Source organism: Saccostrea cucullata, unplaced genomic scaffold (assembly GCF_032062105.1).
Source record: "Saccostrea cucullata isolate Sc308-1 unplaced genomic scaffold, CSIRO_AGI_Scuc_v1 ctg10144, whole genome shotgun sequence".
NCBI lineage: Eukaryota > Metazoa > Mollusca > Bivalvia > Ostreida > Ostreidae > Saccostrea > Saccostrea cuccullata.
In genome coordinates, this window is record NW_026923996.1 from 2,139 (window position 1) to 23,015 (window position 20,877).

General features: G+C 32.7%; 1 protein-coding gene across 1 annotated transcript; it reads right to left on the reverse strand.

The window, feature by feature from the left end:
* Positions 1 to 1,420: 1,420 nt before the first annotated feature.
* On the reverse strand, positions 1,421 to 19,861 carry LOC134265423 (uncharacterized). Its single transcript, XM_062747630.1, has 13 exons — positions 19,742 to 19,861; positions 11,565 to 11,775; positions 10,934 to 11,041; positions 9,604 to 9,676; positions 8,383 to 8,579; positions 5,837 to 6,040; positions 5,556 to 5,648; positions 5,119 to 5,439; positions 4,522 to 4,827; positions 4,110 to 4,424; positions 3,041 to 3,349; positions 2,839 to 2,913; positions 1,421 to 2,755 (listed from the first exon to the last, which is right to left on the reverse strand). The coding sequence occupies exons 1-13, from the start codon at positions 19,859 to 19,861 to the stop codon at positions 1,905 to 1,907; spliced, it is 3,183 nt and encodes a 1,060-aa protein (XP_062603614.1). The 3' UTR covers positions 1,421 to 1,904.
* Between the last annotated feature and the right edge of the window lie 1,016 nt (positions 19,862 to 20,877).

The following is a 20,877-nucleotide window of genomic DNA, read 5'->3' on the forward strand; positions in this document are numbered from 1 at the left end:
GGTCCTATTTCCTATCAAGGATATGTAAAAAATTGTTTGGCCCTGCCCTACCCCAGTGGTAATTTTTTTTTAACCAACTTCAATGTAAAATACCCGAGATGCTTCCATCATCAAATGAGTAATCAAGGCTTTATTGTCTTTCTGTCAGAGTAATATATTTAAAGTTTTATTCTTCATATATCCAAGTGTTGCACATCTTGGAGCAACCTAAACTCGGGATCATCTTTTATAACACATTTGAGTAGATCTACACTATATCAGCAAGCTTTCACTTAGGTTCTTTTATGGCCTAAATAAATTTAAGATGAGGAAAGACCAAGTCCATACGTCTTTGGTGCATTGAGCAAATTGTGACGCCCAAGCGCCCCCCCCTAAAACATACCTAAGTCTGAGAATTTTCTAAAGTTGGAGAATTTTCTCACTCTAATTCTCAGACTCAACTACCGCCATAAAAAAGTTTATTAATGATGAAAAAAAAATCCCAGAATCATATTTAATCTCAAAACAAAAAAGTAACATAAATGTATAATGAATGAGACAGAAAGTTAAAATTCACAATGAGGGTAAAAGCACCATTTTTAAGTCTTGATATGTAAGCTAGTCACCGTGTTCACAATGTAAAGTGTACACAATTCATGTGCATTTCATATATATTTTGATGCTTATGGCACGCCAAATTCACAAAAATGAGATAATCATAGTTTCACAATCGATAACTAAGTTTATCGGTTGTAAACTATAGTTTACGGACTGTAAACTATAGTTAACAATGTTAATCTATATTTTACATCTGTAAACCATAGTTAACGCGATAATCTATGTTTCACAACGGTAAACTATACTTAACACCGAAAACAATCATTTGCGATTGCAAAACATAGATTATCTGATAAATACAGTTTCACGATTTGTAAACTAAAGTTTACAATCCGTTAACTATAGTTAACAATCTGATAAATATAGTTTCACAATTTGTGAAACTATGATGAACAACTCTTAACTATACTCGAGTAGTTTACGATTGTAAACTATAGTTTACAAACGTGAATCTATGTTTATCAACAAAATCTACTGTTAACGCTTTATTACAGACAGATAAACTTAAATTAACACTCGTAAACTATAGTTAACAACAGTTAAATATAGTTTTACTGATGAAAACTATACTTAACAAATCGTTAACTATAGTTTACGGTTTGTAAACTATAGTTTACAGTCGATAAACCTAGTTTATCAATTGTGAAATTATGATTTGCTCATTTTTGTGAATTTGGCGTGCGATATGTTCTTTACTTCGTTTTTAACGTTGTTAACTATAGTTTACAGTCCGTAAACTATAGTTTACAACCGATAAACCTAGTTTATCGATTGTGAAACTATGATTATCTCATTTTTGTGAATTTGGCGTGCCATAGATGCTTTACACATTTGTTGTTATCGACACTCTCTAAATGAAATATTACGCATATTCATGAAATACCGGATTCACATATTTACAATTAACACAATGTTGGTACCATAAAACAGGCATTTAAAAAGAGAATAATAACACATTGAAAAAATAAATAAAAATCATTAAGTAACACTCGAAGTTAATACTATTATACATGTATTAAATATAACGATTTTTGATAAAATTAAACAATTGTCATTTCTTAACTAGTCACCCTGAGATATTTGAGAAAATACATTCACAATGTCCTACATGTCCTAGTTACAAAGCCTTATATGTACAGTATATCGATTATATATGTTGTTATCCCCAACTGCTGTATCATCATTAATCTTTTGTTAGTAGAGCTCTACTATCAATTTTGAATTTCTTCTTGTATGTTTTTTTTCTTTACTTGTATGCCCTGATGACCCCCAAATTGGTATTAATAAATCTTATCTTACACTTTAACTTATGCTTCATCAGACAAGTATTTGTAAATGTTTATTTTCGTACCCTCTGATTTTCGATCAGAATGCCCAATAAAGAGAGTTTCCTTTCCGTCAGTACACAAGGCACGAGGAGAAATTAATGCTGATTTATCTAGAACAAAGTCCAGGAGCTTCAAAAAATTTCCATTTTTGTTAAGAATGCAGATGGCATTTGATCTATAATCAGAGACAAGTATGTGATCATATTTGTTTATGCATACTCCAGAGGGATAGAAGGAGCTTGGGTTTTGTCCTCTGTAAGTGAATTTGAGGTGGCACTTCTTATTTAGTCCTACAAGGACCCGCACTTTTGCATCAATCACGTACAATTCTCCTTCTTTGCTTTCTACCATTCCACTCGGAAGTTGAAACAGATCTTTTCCATTAATATTTTTCACTTCTCTGTTTTCATCTTCGGTACTGTCATACCAGGAAATTTTTGCTTCGTTGTCTTTTGTCAGGCCTAAGAGTATTCTCTCCTCAATTTGTGATGAGCAAATACAAGTTGGTTTCCAGACACCGGTTTCTATAAATGGAGAAGACAAAGTACAGCTGGATTTCTTGTAAATCACTTTGTCCTTTATATTGGCATAAACCAGGTCTCCACGTTTTGTTACCACGTGGCCGGTTATGGAACCATTGCCCTCTACGTGCACTTGGTGAAGAACGGTACCCTGCATATTGATATGGTAGAAATGATTTAGATCATCACTTATCCATAAAGTGTTGTTTGCTGCCAATGAAATATGAGCAATTATCCTCAGACTTGGCACATTAATCGTTGCAGTTCTAACAACATTTGGTTGTCCAGTTTGACACGCAGGGGTATTACCTGGAAGAACAATGGGAAAATTAAATCTGCTGAAAGACAATTTAGTTAAATTTGTAAGAATTGCAAAACCAACCAAACCCTACCTTGTATTTCAATGTTGGGTTCCCTTGAAGATGCAAAGAAGCTCAAATTCCAGAAGTTTGACCAGGAGTTAGTGTCTGCAATGAAATCGTATACCGTTGGTACAGTGAGTTTTCCACAGAAAAAAAAAGAATATATGTATCACTGTTTATGATTTTTTTTTTAAATATATGAAATATTTGCTGTAAAATACATATTGCTTACTTTCATGCACGTCCAGATGAACTTTGTTACTTTTTCCCTTTCCAAGGACATTGACTGCTAAAAAACGATAGTAACCACTGTCTGTCGGTTTTGTTGGATTTATATGCAAATAAATGTGTCTTTTATCTATTTCAAACTTATATCTTTCATTTGGCAAGATTATGTCTTCAAAATTTCCAACTTCGTTTTTGCAATGTTGCCATTTTGTTTGAAATGGTAATGGAATTGAGTTCAGGTCCCCCCAAATTGTAAAATTTTCTCCTGCACAAGCAACGAATTTTCTTTTTTTCAGCTTTGGATGAGGTTTTTCTGAAGAAAAAAAAAATTAAAAATAAAAAGCAAATTATATGCAGTCATACAGTGGGCAGATATTGTAGGGACGAAGCATATGCGCACAGGTAAATATAAAGCAAACAAACTATAGACACTATGCCTTGTCGCAATCATTACCACACTGTGCACTACAATACCTCTTTCTTTTCCCAAACATGCCTATTAATTACTGAATAAACAAGAAAAAGTGTCACTGAATCATTATTAAAACATCTTCGGTTAACAAGTGAAAATCTTCATTGAAAGCAGTTGGAATATTTGACAGAAACTATATTTTGAAATACTTTCCTTTATATGCATGCCTCCTGAATCAATTTCGTATCTTTTACAGGTCGGCATTTGATTTGATCACATTTTTTTATTGTTTCGATGGACTTTTTTACTTTTTGGGTTAGGGTAAGCTTCATATTTGATTTTTAAAACACGCTAGAATTTTTTCCCATCAATACCAGAATCAAAGATATTGACAGAGCAAGATTAACTAGTATGTGAATTTCAATCATGATAGAGAGTAAATCCTCGACAAAACAGTGAGGTAAAATACAAAGACATATCATTATCTCGTTGCTGAGGTCCACTTATTTAAATCTATTTATTTAATCTGAAATCTTAATCCGATTTCATTTAGAAGACGTAACAAAAACAGACCCTGACGCAATTTCATGACTGATCGACAGCCACCGGACAACCAAATAAAAAATAAATTAAAGTCTTGGTGTGAGAAAAACATAACTACCTCCACGAACGCGAACCTCCACTGCATTACTTGCAATATGACAGCAGTCATATCGGCACATAAGCCTGTATGATGAAGCATCGTTGTAGTCTGCAGAATCAATGTCGAGGACAACATTTGGCGGAGAGTTATTGATGTGGAATCTAGAGTCATCAGTTGAAAATGTCTCAAACTTCCCGCTATCACTGGAATATTTTTGCAACTCTAGGCTTACAATCTGATACTTCCCTTTCACACGTCCATGGAGCCTAATACGCTCGCCAAATATTGCTATGTAGGGGGTTATGCGATCATTGAGTTTGATAAAAGATTTTTCTAAAAAAAAGAAGATATATTTACACATCATAAGGTAAGGCGTTTTTTTAAAACTTGGCGTACAATCTATTTTTGATAACAAAATTCATTTACTAACTTTCACTAATTTTTAAACAAACTGGGTTACTAATTCTCTCTCCAAGTGCATTAACCGCCCTCAAACGGTAAAAACCACTGTCCGTCACATTTGTTTGGTAAATAACAAATTCATGCTTTTTGTCCTTCGATATTCGATATCTTTCTTCGCTAGCACTGATGTCCTTGAAAGTGCCATTTTCTTCCTTACAGTACTGCCAGGTTACTGATGAGGGTGAGGGGACTGAACTGACGTCAGCGTAGATTGCTATCTCAGTGTTTATATCAGCTTTCATTTTCTCGCAAGTTAGCTTAACTTTTGGTTTATCTGGATATTTTAAAAAAAATTAAGAAAAGATGCATATATATTTGACAATGATTCAAGCATATTTTTATCAATAACCAAGGCACTAGGGTCAATATATTGTAACCTTAGTATATTGTTAAATATCGTTAGCAATATATTTATGATGTTCAATTATGTTTTTGTTGGGGGGGGGGGGGGGTTATGGGGTTTATTTCACACATGCATACAGTATCTCCTTTAAAATTCAGTATATATATTTCATTATTGAAATATAGATTAAAGAATGCTTTTCATTTCTTAAGAAAGCATTACCTCCACGAACTAGAACTTTTACTTCATTGCTTGCAATTTGTCCTCCATCAAAATGGCAAATAGCCCTATATGTTGATCCATCTGCGTAATCTATCTCTTTGAGCAAAAGGCGGGGGTTTTCAGGATTGACGCTGCTATCCAAGAACTTCAGATTGTCAATCAAAATTGTTTCAAACTGCAAGGTACCATTTAAGGATTGTTTTTGCCAATCAATTCTCAGTATTCTTTGTTTCGTTTTTACACAACCATTGAAACATACGCTGTCACCAAATATTGCTTCTAAAACAGCGATGTCATTGTTCACTGTGATTGATGAATGTTCTAAAATAGTCAAATGTGTTTCGTGAAAATGTTCATAAAACCAATTATTTAGACTACACAAGACAAATATTTACAGAAAATAGATACAAAATCCTATCGCAGATATTAGTACCTACCTAAATCTGAAGAATGGATATCATTTTTGATTAAAGGATCACTTGGAAAAGTTTCATCCTCACCATCTATTTCTATATCCTGTATTTCACTTTCTGATTAAAAAAAAGAAAGGAACATTGTAAGCAAAATTCAAACATGTGCAACCTACGCTGATATCGTGTAGATACAAAGCATGATCAATTTATCATACAGAAAATTTGAGAAAATATTAACTTCAAATCTGTGTCTAAGCACCTTTAAATAATTTTGTCTATACTCGAAAATAAACACTTGCACTAACCTTTATTGACGTTTTGTTGGAGGTTAATGGAGTACTCGTTTTCAAAAGAGTCCAATTTCTTTTCACTTTCATCGAGTGTCAATTCATTTTTTGTATAGGAATCCACCATGGTATTAACTGTGTGTTTTTCGACAGTTGAATCACTTTGCAATGAATCGGAAGAGTCGGATGAATTTGTTGGTACACTGCTATTTTGTTCTGCTCCTGTAGGAATATATACATGTATTCACAAAAATGTAACATAATTAGGCTGGTATTTATTTTTATTGGAGAGAGTTTGCCAGGTTTTTAGTATTAGAAAATTTTACGCGAAAAATAGGGTGTAAATCTTTACTTATTAGAAAATAAATTAATGTACTTCATTTTCATTGCATTTATATGTAGTCATCATGAGTACAAAATTCATAAAGAGGCCTTACTTTTTTTTTTATATACTTTTTAATCAAATTTATAGCATGTCAAACGTTGCAATGTTTAATCATTTCCATATATATTGTACAAATTTCCATCTGTATTGTAAAATTTTTCTTTAAAATTGTGTAAATTTTCATTTGTATTGTAAAACTTTCCATTTGATTTTTCACTTAGATTAAAAGCAATTATTCGTATTCTATGTTTTCCATAAATTTTGTATTGTAAAGAGAATAATTTCTATTCCATATTTTTTCATCTGTATTCTATATTTTCCATTTGCATTATATGTTTTTTTCATTTATAATGTATCTGAGGAAATGTTTATTTCGTTACGAAAATTTTTATTGGTATGATTTTATTTTTATAGACCTAGTGTTTAAAACAAGCAAGTTATGTTTCGAGTGCCCAACACAAACTGGGACTGTTTGAGGTGTATCGGGATGGGTGGGGTGTTTTGTCAAATCAAATTATTTAATTTCATGCCATCACAAATAAGAATACCTAATACCAAGATGACTACATCCAAGTAGAAAAAAATTGCGAAAACTCAAATCCAAGAACTCCTGGAGAGTGGGAGGGTAAATTTGAGCACCTAGAACATCTCACTTGCTTTCAACACGATACAGGCTACAAAGCAAATTTTCGTAACAAAACAAATAAGCAATCCTCTGAAAAAATTATTCAATACAAATAAGAAATTTACAATGCAAATAATAAACTTTACACAACAAATGGAAAATATAGATGCATACAAAGAACATAAAATTGAAATGAAAGACTATAGAATACAAATTTTAAAAGATGGATAAATTATATACAAATGTTACACAATACAAATGGAAAATTTTATAACATAAATAGAAGATTATAATATAAATAATGCAAATGAAAAATTATACAAAACAAATAAAAATTAAAGTATACAAATGGAAATTTTTACAATGCAAATGGAAAAGTTCTAATTCTGCAAAGTATTACATATGCCGTACAATTTAAAGACCACAGTAATATTTTTTCCATAGAGAAAAATTATATGACACAAGTTTAAGCTGATTGGTAGTTGATATTTTCAAATTTTGTTTGAAATAACGATGGGTTTACTGCTCCGGAATATCAAAATATGACTTGATAATTTTCCTTTCTTTTGCAGATTTATCATTGGTAAAATATGGATCAATGAAAAGTATCCCATATCAAATATTTAATGCTTATATTATTTTTTCTCTCTTAATGCGTTGTGACGTGAAGAGTTAAAAAATGCAAATGAATACTGCGAGAGAGACAAAGAATGACAAATTATTCTTAAATGTACAATTATTTCGTTTTGCAAAAAGTGTGCTAGGATATACAGTGTATTTGCTTTTGATTAAACTGAGCCCCCCTTAAAACAACATATCTGTTTTGTAGAGTAATGAAAATATATGGTGTATCAACAGTGTATTCTATAGAGCAATAAAAAGGCTTCGTGTATGTTAACAGAGTTTTGAATGTTGTAAAGGACAAGATAGGGTAAGACCAGTATTTGGCCCCCGATTTTGGGTGTCTTTCAGAATGATCAAACAGTTTATCCATAAAAACCTGTTGTCACTCCTGCCACAAATAAGTATTGGTTCTAACGATTTAGAACATATAGAGGCTACAGAGAGGTCAGGAAATAGGTCAATTTTCGAAAGTTCTCATTTTTATGTAAATTTTCGTCGATTTCATAGCACATTTTGTTTCGGAAAACATAGAGCACACGCTTGCCTATCTACCAAAATGTATTTTATACACTAATATCAGATGCAGTTTATGTGTAAAAAATCTCAAATAGGCAAGCTATATTAATTGTGCTCTATGTTTTCCGAAGCGAAAAGTATCTCAAATATGATGAAATTCCACCAGAATTGAGGAAATTCAGGAAAATGTCTTACTTCTGCACTCTCTTGTGGCTTGCATGTGAGCTTTGAATCCAAATTGGTGCATGTTTTAAAGTAAGAATCATTTTTACTTAACTACAAACTATCACAATTTTACCAGTGTTCTGTTTTTCTGTTCGGCCGATACCCTATCCTGTCCTTTTCGAGAATTTTATAATAAAAATGTAAATATGGTTAATAATGTACAAAAATTGTTACATTTCATAAACTTACTTTGCTGTCTTCTCTTACTTTGCCGTCTTCTTTTGAGACAGAAGTACAGCCCTAAAATACCAAGCAGTAAAGGTGCCATAAGCACGCCTATTGTGACGGCTATTACAGTTTCAAGGTTGATATTACTTATTGGAGTCTCTGTTGTAAAATTGTGAAGAGATTCATTGCTATCTGTTGCTCCCTCTGTTGTGGAAGTGCTGCAATAAAAAAAAAACACAAGAAAATCTTTTTAAGTATTCACAAACTTTGAGCTCAATAGTTCTCAAAAATATGAAAAAAATAAAAAAGGGAGAGGCATTTTTAATGTTTTCGGTTTATTTGTACATGTATATTCTAGGATACTCTAAAAATACCTTTTGGGATTTGATGTATTTTATTATTTATTTTTGTTTGTATCTTCTCTACTTATATCAAAAGGGAATTAATTTGAAATAGCTTGAATAATATGTATTCTTTTTCGAGATAGAAATGAATTTTTCATAGTCTTCAATTGCAATCCTTGTATTGCATAAAATAAACGCATTTTTTCAAATAAAAAAAAAAACCAAATACATGTATACTATATGAAAACAGATGGACAACAAACATGAATTAAGGTAGGTAATTATTTGATATGTATATACACTGTACACAATTCATTGCTGTCAGTAAAAAATATAAATTTTTTAAATACTTTTTCTTTTAAACGCTTTTTAAGTTGTTTTAGTCATATGAACTTCTCCATTATTGACTGATAATATATTGTTTAACGTCCCATTCGAGAAATTTTTACTCGAGACGCCACCACTTGCTGGTGGAAAGCTGCAAATTTTGTCCTATAGTCGGCACTCGGGGCTATTGAGCAGGGAGGGATCTTTTCCATGACAGCACCTACTGCGACACAAGACCTCAGTTTATACGGTCTCATCCGAAGGACCGTTCTCCACGTCCCACAGTGGGATTCGAACCCGCGACGTAAGGTTCAACTCCTTACTTCGCGACTCTAGAGAAGACGCTATGCGTTTTTATTTTTATTGTTAACAACTCTTTTAAAGTTTAATGATAATTTCAAAGCTTTTCTATGCATGCTTATCTACATGAAAGCAAGAAAATATAATAAGACATTGGTCACTTGAATTTTTTATTTAAGCATTCCTTAATGAGAACGTCACACTGGGTGTTAAGTACTAAGGTAATATCTGATATGCATTGTTGAATGGAATGAGCAGAAAAATACATTACGTTGAAGTAGGCTTGCAGAATTTATCCTCTAGAAAGCACCTTTTATTTGGATCTATCTTCAAACAAGCTTGATCTAGGAATAAAACAAGATGATATCCCTTACTGTATATTAACAAGAGATGTGAAGCAGTGCCAAGATTTGAATGCTAATAAAGAGATGGTTTCTGTGTTCTTTTTTAAAACGTAAGTCAATTTATATAATATCAAAATAAAACCACTTGAATGCAATGCATTGAATTACCGATTTTATGCATATGTTAGCTCAATATTTCCCTCTTGTAAGTAGTTGTATATTGACATACTTCTGCAAGAACTTTAAGTTGTTTGTGTCGATTTGTCAGATAGTTATGTGGACTTGTAACTTATTTGGAAGTTAATAGTTGGACAGGGAAATATGGTCATGTTTAGTTTTTGCAACCCAGTTGAAGAAATTTTTTCTGACCAATGGTTAATGAAATCTTACAAGTCAACATATAAAGCTATCAAGTCGACTTAACATTCTAGCAAGTTTTTATAATTATCTGAAATGTCGGCATACCAACTGACAAGTCAAAAAAATATCTGTGAAATTGACATTATTAAATGATATGTCAACAACGCAACTGACTGGTCGAATTCAGAAAATTATGTGGACTTGTCAAATAAATATGACGACTTGTAAGATATTATGTCGAGTTGTTGGGTGTTCATGTCTTCTTATTACCAGTTTATGTTTGACTTCTTGGACACAGGTCGACATATCAGATATGATAATGATGATGATAGGTAAAAATACTATCAGTTAGAGACCATATAATACGCTCTCTATAACAAGATATGTAGTTCCTATTATGAAATATTACATCAACTTTATACGGCAAGTTGATGTAAATATATTCATGCCTCCTCCTTCCTTTATCTCAACATTACATAAACACTACATATGTTGAAATTGTAATTTATTGATGAAATAAATCTTGATCAACAATCCAAACATGTAATAAACACCTGACAAATCGACATGAACATCTGACAACTACGAGTAGTGGCAGAAATATACTTCTATGATCTATATAGTTGTAAAATCAAAATATTAGATTTTTTTAATATACTGTAAAATCACATATTTTTGTGGGGGCAAATTTTCGTGGTTTGAGGAAAATCTCTTGGTTCGTGGAGATTTGATTTCGTGGATCAAGAATCAAATTAATGAGTACCTATGTATGTAACATTTCACATTTCGTGATTGACATGAATTCGTGGGTCTCATCATACCTCAAAAACACCAAAAATTAAACCCCACGAAAATTTGTGATTTCACAGTAATTTGTTTCTTTGGCAATAAACTTACATAGGTAGATTTTTTCACTGAGGTAAGAATCACTTGGACATCCTACTATGAATGCAGAACAGTTTACATAGTTTAGATATCCTTCGCCACCTAACTCTAAGCAGTTCCCTGAGAAAAAAAACATTTATCGCGTTTTACATTGCATTGTTTTGAGAAAAAGTACTTGTATAACATTATTTTCTTTTACCTGTTTGTATTTGTTATAACCTAGCTATATTGATTAAGCATACATGTAGAAATAAGTGATCTTTCTAATGAACGTGCTACATTGTATTTAGATTAAGATTCTGTGACTTTAGGCAAGAAGACAAGTTTAGTTACGAATGTTGCCAAACATGGCATTCCCACTTTAAGGGATATCCTTTTTTTAAAACACAGACAGACCTTATTTAGATAAAAATTAATTAAAATTTGTTTTTATAGTAGGGGATATATTTCGGTTTTTGAAAGATATACCATTTTCCGAATAATAGAATGATTTGCCTCACATTGGCATTTTCTAAAACCAGACGTAATGGTGCTTGTCTATTTAAAGCTTAATGCATTGGATAACACTCCATGCGTACGTTTTCTTCTGTTCTTCATGTATTTTATGTATTTTAAGTACCAAAATTTAACAAAAGTAATATACCAGGCTCTGTCCTTGGGCTTATTCTATCATAGCAAAATTCCACAACCATATCCCTCTTAGCTGACGACAGACAGTAATAGTGGTTCGCTGATGTGTCGTTACCAATAGAACAGTTTAGTCGTTTGGCGGCAGCTAACCAACTACTTTCATTTTCTGGACAATTCTGTGCCTTGAACACGAGTATCCCAGGTCTATAATCCGGGAGTGGGTTCTAGAAGGAAAATATTTTTTCATGAAAATGGATAAGCATTAGTCATGCAGAAGATTATTAAATACATGTAGTTTAACATTTTGTGAATAGGTAGCGTAATGTACTACACACATACATACATATATATATATATATATATATATATATATATATATATATATATATATATATATATATAAATATATATATATATATATATATATATATATATATATATATATATATATATATATATATATATATATATATATATATAAAGGATCAGAAGGGCTAAATTCGTCCGTTGTTTGTCTTTGATGTTTTCATTATTCTCGCAGACTTTTAAATTTGTATCGTATTCTTCAAGATTTCTATTCTTATTTCAATCAAACTTGCCATTTAGCATCTTTGAAAAAAGAGGGTACAAGATTCTCTCTGTTGGCGGAGAAAATGATAAAAAAAAATAATAATTAAGAAATATGAAAGCTTAAGAACATCTTTTAAATAACTCATACGAAAAAAAAAAGTTTTTAATGTGTACATAATAGTTTGTTCAAATCATGGCCCCTGATGGAAAGGAAACCGCAATTTAAAAGTTTTGAAGTGTGGCAATTTTGTGATATGGCTGTCATGGCCATTAGGGCCAAATTCATTTTTCATATTTCTTTAATGTGACCGACCCACAATAGCTTCAGATTTAACAGAATTGATACTCCGTATATTTAGACATATTTCTCATGTTGAAGTATCGATACATGAAAACGGAACGTGTTCTAATTTATAACCTTTTCCTATACTTGAGGAGCTATTCCCCTTTAATTTTACTCAATTTTACTCAATGAAAATCAATTCTAAAAAACCTATCTAGTAGAAAATAGTTTTCGTCGTCTTCTCTATTTCTATTAATCAAATAAATTCAACTTTGCACCAAAGCATTTTTGATATCCTTGGTATTTTTTTTTTAATTTTCAAACATTTGCTTCTTTCTACAAACTTAGATGATTAGGCCTAATTACTGCTTACTAGGTATTTGTTTTATTCTCTCGGTATTTTCTTTTTCAACAGTTTTGAAATAATTGATGTTTTATACACGGTTGATATTCAAAGATAGAAAGTAAGGGCAGGATACCTTAAGATGTGAATAGAATCAGATCATAACGAACGGTAATCAAAACTGAAAAGTCCATTTAAACAATATAAATAGGGAGCAGAGCAAACAAGGACCTCTAAAACATCTGAGGTGGGATCAGGTGCCATGGAGGAGTAAGCATCATCTGTCGGTCATCATACTCTCCGGGTGTATTCGATTAAGCGACATGGGTTACACGAGTCACTAGAGTTGTAAATAAAACAACCTATCTTCGACATGGGTGATCAACTCGTGATACGCGAGTATACTCCCCAGTTTACCTGGAGTAACAGGTAAAAGAAATGGCGGGAAGTGAAGACGCATTGTTAATGCGAAAACTGTTTCTGCATAAATTTGTCAGTGTTTGTATTAGAAATTTACAACGTCAATGAAAAATGTCTGCATTATAATTTTGACATCCCTCCTTTTTTTTTTTTTTTTTAGTTTTTATGTCAACTTCTTTAAATTACTGTTGTGTAATCATTGACAGTTTATGTATTTTTTTTAAATAAAGAAGTTTATCCATTTTTTTTTTAAATCTGCCTATAATTGTTGCCCGAACCCCTGGGACCTGTTTTACAAAAGAACTTACGACTAAAACTAAAAACTTATGTTGATTATAAATTTTTGAAAATTAACTGTTTTGGAAATTGTTACCATAGATACATTCTAAATTCTTTTCAAGAAGAATAAAATTGCAGAATTAAATTTTGGTCTTGGGTGTAAGTTCTTTTGTAAAACGGGCCCCTTGATTAAAATGTCTAAAAGATGCATATTGATTCACTAATAAAATTTAACAATCGCAGCATAGATATGTCGTGTTAATTACCTTATGAAGTTAAATCATTATTATTAATAATTCAGTTTAAGATAATTACAGGATCAAATGTGATAGCAATTACAGTTACATGCATATATTACAATGTAATCTTTATAAATATGGAGGTCGGGTCCCCAGAACCAACCGATTCTTGTTTACAATAAGTGTTATAAGTATATAGAAATTACCTTTTCAGCCTTTAATTACAATTGTAATAATTATTGAACAATTTCATGCGTATTTTTTCATAAATAATTTTAGTTGAAAAATTGATCATTATTTTTACAGACTCAAAATTAAAATCCACAGCCATCTAAGACCATGAAATAAACACATTAGCTCAAGTTTTCTTTCCAACCGGCGTCACATTTTTTGGTAAAAGTACCGGGGATATTTGTCTCTCACATCCTGTGACTAACACTATATTAATGAAAAATGTCAGCTATGGTACTACATTGACCAATTATTATACCCCATGCAAAATGTTACGGGGGAGAGAATACAGGCACGTAGCAGCTGGTGGAAGCGCTCCCCACACTTTCCCCCCCAAACATCTCTTTACTTTTAAAAAATCTTCGTTGAAAGACCACCGATAGCTTCCTCTCCCTTTTCGTTACAGTAAAGCCAAGCATGGGTGAAGTCGTCTTGTATGAATAAAATTTGATGCTGAAGGAAGTGGGACCTACATCCTCCACCTCTAACTAAATAGGAGTTTCGGTTTTTTTCTCTGGCTTGCCCCCCCCCTCCCCTTTTAAAAACGATGGTACGTCACAATAATTTTTAATACTATTGACATGTATGTAAGTGAAGACATTCTTATTCTACTTTGTTTTTTGTTTAAAAAATATTGCAAGGATAAATAATCTATAAAATACATTTTGCTGAACAATTAGTTTCGGCTTTGAGGTCTTGTATTTAATTATCTGCTATTCTTTATTTGATTATTGGATATTGTTTGTTAATCAATTGTTTGTCCTGAACAAACCACATGTACAGGGAATATACTGTTTTTCCCCAACATACTTATACAAACACTAAGCAACACGAGATGTTTTATTTAGATCACTAGAGTTCAATCAGTGAGCATGCGCATATTTAACACTAGTGCGACACGGGTTGTCTTAATCGAATACACTCTCCTTGTTTTCATTATCCAGATCGGGCTAACAGAAAATTCCCTGAACAGTTTAGCAGTTTAACAGTTAAGCCAATGCAGTAATAGCATAAAAAACGTCAGTCAGCTTAATGATAGAATGTATTTGCAGAAAAGGTCATGATGTATTGACCATAGATCATGCGAAATGATGATTTTAATCATAATTTTAATTATAATTGCATCATAAACTTTTTCGTCAAAAGCTTGTCTTGTTTTAGGAATCAATCGTTTGCAAAGCATGTTCTTGTGTTTCGAATCAACTGCAGGTGATTATATATGGTAAACTGCTAATTAAAGGAAGTCGACGATAAAAAGCTTTGAAGCCACCACTTTTTGCATTAGTTTTGTTATTAGACTACCATGTTATTTCTGATAAAATTTCAAAATATGATGCGTCCAGCACAAATATATTTCTTTTATTTCGAGTTCAAAGAAATTTACTCGCATCAAATTAACATGGGAATGAAAATGAATATTGTTAACATATGAAGCATCGGCGATACATTTAAATGTTGAATAGAAGGCCATAATAACAGACTTCTTTTTATGTAAAAGTCAGTTTTTGACTGAATTTCTTATTACATGAATTAACAAGAGGCCCAAGGGCCTTATAGGTCACCTGAGCATTATGCAACAACTTTCCGGTGCTTGAATTTGATTCATGTTTTAAGTTAGATGCTATGGCATTCACAATTTTGAAAGAGGCACCACTGATCATCATAACAATACACTTAGCAGTTGCTTTGTTTGGTTACTTAATATCCATAGGCAGGGTAGGGAACAAAAAATGCATTTCAACTAATCAGTAATATTCAGCAAAAATCAGTGCCCCTACTACACATGAACCCCTGACCCATAGGCCTAGATCCACACATTGCACAATTTTTGAAAAGGCATCCTTGCTTTTCAAAAATATTTGATTAATACCAAGGAGCAGATTTCAAACAATTCATTCATTTTCAGTATATAAGTACACCCCCCCCCCTCTCTATGGTACCCCTGACCCTGGGGCCTTGAAATTCACAATTCTGGCAGATTAGGGGCCTTGCTCATCATAACTATATAGGTAGTTCACCTGCATAATACCCAGGAGCAGAGAAGAAAATTTTCAAAGAATTCATGTATTTTCACTATATAATCAATAGAGCCCCGTCCTAACACCAGAACCCCTGACCCTGGGGCCATAAAATTCACAATTTTGGTAGAGGCACTCTTGCTCATCATAACTATGTACTTACTTAGTTTATTTAATCCCAGGAACAGAGAAGAAGATTTTCAAAGAATTCATGTATTTTCACTATATAATCAATAGATCCCCGCCCTAACGCCAGAACCCCTGACCCTGGGGCCATAAAATTCACAATTTTGGTAGAGGCATTCTTGCTCATCATAACTATGTATTTAGTTAGTTTATTTAATACCTATGAGAAGAGAAGACAATTTTCAAAGAATTCATGTATTTTCACTATATAATCGATAGAGCCTCCCCCCCCCCAACACCAGAAACCCTGATCCTGGGGCCATAAAATTCACAATTTTGGAAGAGGTACTCTTGCTCATCATAACTATGCACTTGGTTAGTTTATTTAATACCTATGAGCAGAGAAGAAGATTTTCACAGAATTCATGTATTTTCACTATATAATCAATAGAGCCCCGTCCTAACACCAGAATCCCTCACCCTGGGGCCATAAAATACACAATTTTGGTAGAGGCACTCTTGCTCATCATAACTATGTACTAACTTAGTTTATTTAATATCCAGGAACAGAGAAGAAGATTTTCAAAGAATTCATGTATTTTCACTATATAATCAATAGAGCCCCGTCCTAACACCAGAACCCCTAACCCTGGGGCCATAAAATTCACAATTTTGGTAGAGGCACTCTTGCTCATCATAACTATGTACTTACTTAGTTTATTTAATACCCAGGAACAGAGAAGAAGATTTTCAAAGAATTCATGTATTTTCACTATATAATCGATAGAGCCCCCCCCCCCCCAACACCAGAAACACTGACCCTGGGGCCATAAAATTCACAATTTTGGTAGAAGTACTCTTGCTCATCATAACTATGCACTTGGTTAGTTTATTTAATACCTATGAGCAGAGAAGAAGATTTTCACAGAATTCATGTATTTTCACTATATAATCAATAGAGCCCCGTCCTAACACCAGAACCCCTGACCCTGGGGCCATAAAACTCACAATTTTGGTAGAGGCACTCTTGCTCATCATAACTATGTACTTACTTAGTTTATTTAATATCCAGGAACAGAGAAGAAGCTTTTCAAAGAATTCATGTATTTTCACAATATAATCAATAGAGCCCCACCCTAACACCAGAACCTCTGACCCTGGGGCCATAAAATTAACAATTTTGGTAGAGGCATTCTTGCTCATCATAACTATGCACTTAGATAGCTTATTTAATACCCAAGAGCAGAGAAGAAGATTTTCAAAGAATTCATGTATTTTCACTATATAATCAATAGAGCCCCGCCCTAACATCAGAACCCCTGACCCTGGGGCCATAAAATTCACAATTTTGGTAGAGGCACTCTTGCTCATCATAACTATGTACTTAGTAGACTAGTAGACTTTTAAAGAAATTATGCATTTTCACTATATTCTTATTTAGCCCCGCCCTAGCACTAGAACCCCTGACCCCAGGGCCATGAATTTCACAATTTTGGTAGAGGACTCAATGCTGATTACAATCATGCAAACAGTTTGACTACTTAATGTCCAGGAGTAAAGAAGAAGATTTTTAAAGATTGCAATAATTTTAGTGGTTTTGGTCCCACCCCTCAGGCCCCAGGGGGGCAGGTATCATGAAATTCACAATTTTTGTTCCCCTTCACCCATAGATGCTTTGTGCAAAATTTGTTTGAAATTTGTTCAGTGGTTGCAGAGAAGAAGCTGAAAATGTTCAAATGTTAACGCACGATGCACGACGACGGACGAAAAGGAATAGCAATAGCTAGGTCACCTGAGTTTACTCAGGTTACCTAAAAATATAGTAAATCAGGTTTCTTTAGCGGGTTTGGGGCGTTTTGTTTGCTCGATTTTTTTTTCTTGGCTTGATCTCCAAGATTACATAGTTATTGTCAAATAGAAACTCCAGCATCTTTTTAAAGATTAAAAGATTTAAAAAATTGGAAATTTATAAGATGACACTCAGTATTGTATATGTCTTTTTGTAAATAATATAACTAACTAAAATTAGAGTACAAATACTCTTACTTACGTTTTATATAAAGAAAAATTAATGATGATTATAAATGTCTTTTTGTATTTTACGGTAAATAACGGTTGCAATTACTACATGCAATATTCTTAAGGTTTTGTCAAAGGTCAACATGTCCAAACATTTATTTTTACAATAACCTCAAAACTATGTGAGGTATAAAGTTAAAACTTTTACAGTTTATAAATTTTTCATTGATTAAACTATGAAAGTTTAGAAGTTTAAAAATAGAAAGTATCACTTGATAAAAAAAATTGAAAAAAATATTATTTGAGAAAAATTCTTCTTAAAATTGCATTAATTTTCAAAAATACACCTAATTAATTCCGAGCTCTAGGTGAAAACCATTATTGCAGATACAAAATATGTTTATCAATGAAGGGCAAGTTGAACTTGGATAGCCTCTGGAAAGTTGTTTTCCCTGTTTATTTTGTCCAAATGCTTAGACTTGAAAGTGAAAGTACATTGCAAAAGGCGGATTCTATAGGGGTCTTGTCTTTATACATGCCATGCTTTCAATAACAGCCCTTCAGAGACCATTCACATCCAACTTGCCCTTCAATGATAAACATATATTATTTCTACAATGATGGTTTTCACAAAAAAGACAGAATTAAGCAGGTGCATTTTTCTTTAATATGCACATTTTCTGATACAATTTTTTGTCAAAAAATATCTCTTTAAAGATATTTGTTATCAAGTGATACTTTTCTATCTATTAATCAATGATATATTTATTAACTGTAAACGTTTTGAATTTATACCAAACATAGTTTTAGAGCTATTGTAAAAATGATTTTTTAGACATGTTGACCTTTGATGAAACCTTAACTCGTTTTCAAACACGCAATTATTTATTTTTTTTATCTAATGTTGCAACCTTTACCTCCCTAAATAAGACCCAACAGGAAGCGATTTATTCATCAAGTTGATCCATAAAGATGCAAAAGGACCCCTAAAAAGGGTTTCCTTTGCTTTATTTTTGGAATTTTCAGACTTTAGACAACAAACACTGAATTTTATTTTTCTTTCACTTTTCAATAGACAACAAAACGCACGCTAGTACATTTTTTTTTCTAATTTTAAAGATATTTTATTCAAGAGTAGTTACAAATGACACAGTCACCTGTGATACACCTATACATAAAAACAAATATGCATCATGGTCATCAAAAAAGATATCTAATTCAAATTTATTCTAATTTTACACAAAAATACTCAGAAATTGATATAAATTAAAAAGGATTCTCGCGTTGCTTACTGACAACATCTATGCAGTCTTCGGAGCTCAAGGAGACGAAACTGTTCTAATTCCAATGGACAGTCAAAAACTTCTATATGAGAGGAAGAAAATAGCCTACCGTGGCCTTCTACTCAGCTTTCGGATATGCAAATGGTAACATGATGATTCCAACAAGAAAGGCAAATGTTCAATTTACAGTTTATTTACATACACAATGTTACACACAACACTTATGTTGTTAGACATCAATTACTCCATACATCAGTCCATCTGCATTTTTAAATAAACAGAACTGATACCCATCTGCATTAAACTCCAATGCAGAACAAAAGTGTTTGTTCTTTTCAAAGGTCTACTAGATATATCCCAGTGAGCTTGAAATACATACCACAGAGTTTTTCACATCTGTTTCATACTTGAATGCTGTACTGGCTGTCTTAAATGTATGTGGACGACAATTGCAAATGCCAACTAAATATGTGACAACGAGATGATTCAGCTTTTCCATCGTCAACTTTCCTTATTTACGTAGTAATATTCCGCTATTACCTACAAATGTTGATTTTGTCTCCCAACTTATTCGACACTCAAAAGCATGTTCCGAGTTCGATCAATTTTAAACCGAGGTAGGTTATTCACATACTAAAGAAGTTGATATTGTAGGGATTTCAGCAACCTCTTAAGTCAGCGAAATTTCGTAAATTCTTTGGTCGTTATAAACCTTTCTATAATCTCAGCCACGTAGCATCGTTTTTGAAAGTGTGTGTGTGGGGGGGGGGGGGGGGGGGGGGGAGCCAGAGAAAAAAATTACTTACTTGAAGAAGTAGACAAGCAAAAAAAAAAAAAAAGGAAATTGTTTTAACTTGAAAAACCTATTTCTGAGGTGGGTGGGTAGGTTAGAGGCCATTTTTTTTCAATGCCAACTTCTTTCAGTACCAATTTTTTGTATTCAACACTACATTTCCCTTAAATATCAATTTCCTGCAGTATAAAATGTGTGGGGGGGGGACCAGCCTTTCACTAAACATTTCCAATAATAAAAGTAAAGTTGAAAAAAAAAAGGTGTGAGGGGGGCAGCCTCCCCCCCCCCCCCCCCCCAAATTCATAGATTAACTTCAAGTCTGTGTCAAAGCACCTTTGAGAGCAATTAAGAACTAACCTGCATTGTGTAGATAGTAATTTTAAAATAAACTTCCCAGAGATTAAAATGACAATTTGATTTTAAAAAAATACCCCTATATACATCATAAGGGTCCCTTATTATGTATATATATATATAGGGGTATTTTTTGTTCGGAACGGTTATCTGGAGTTTTAACTCATTTTTTCAAATTGTATATTTGAAAAGGAAGTGTAATAAATATAAATTGTTTAAAAAAAAAATTTCGAGGTAGGGGTCATATATTGGGGGGGGGGGGGGGGGTCCTGCCCACAAGTACCTGTGAAGTAAATTGGACACATTCCTTCTAACGGAGCACCCGAATTATAGTATGTTATAAAATACCCCGGTAAGATGCTAACATG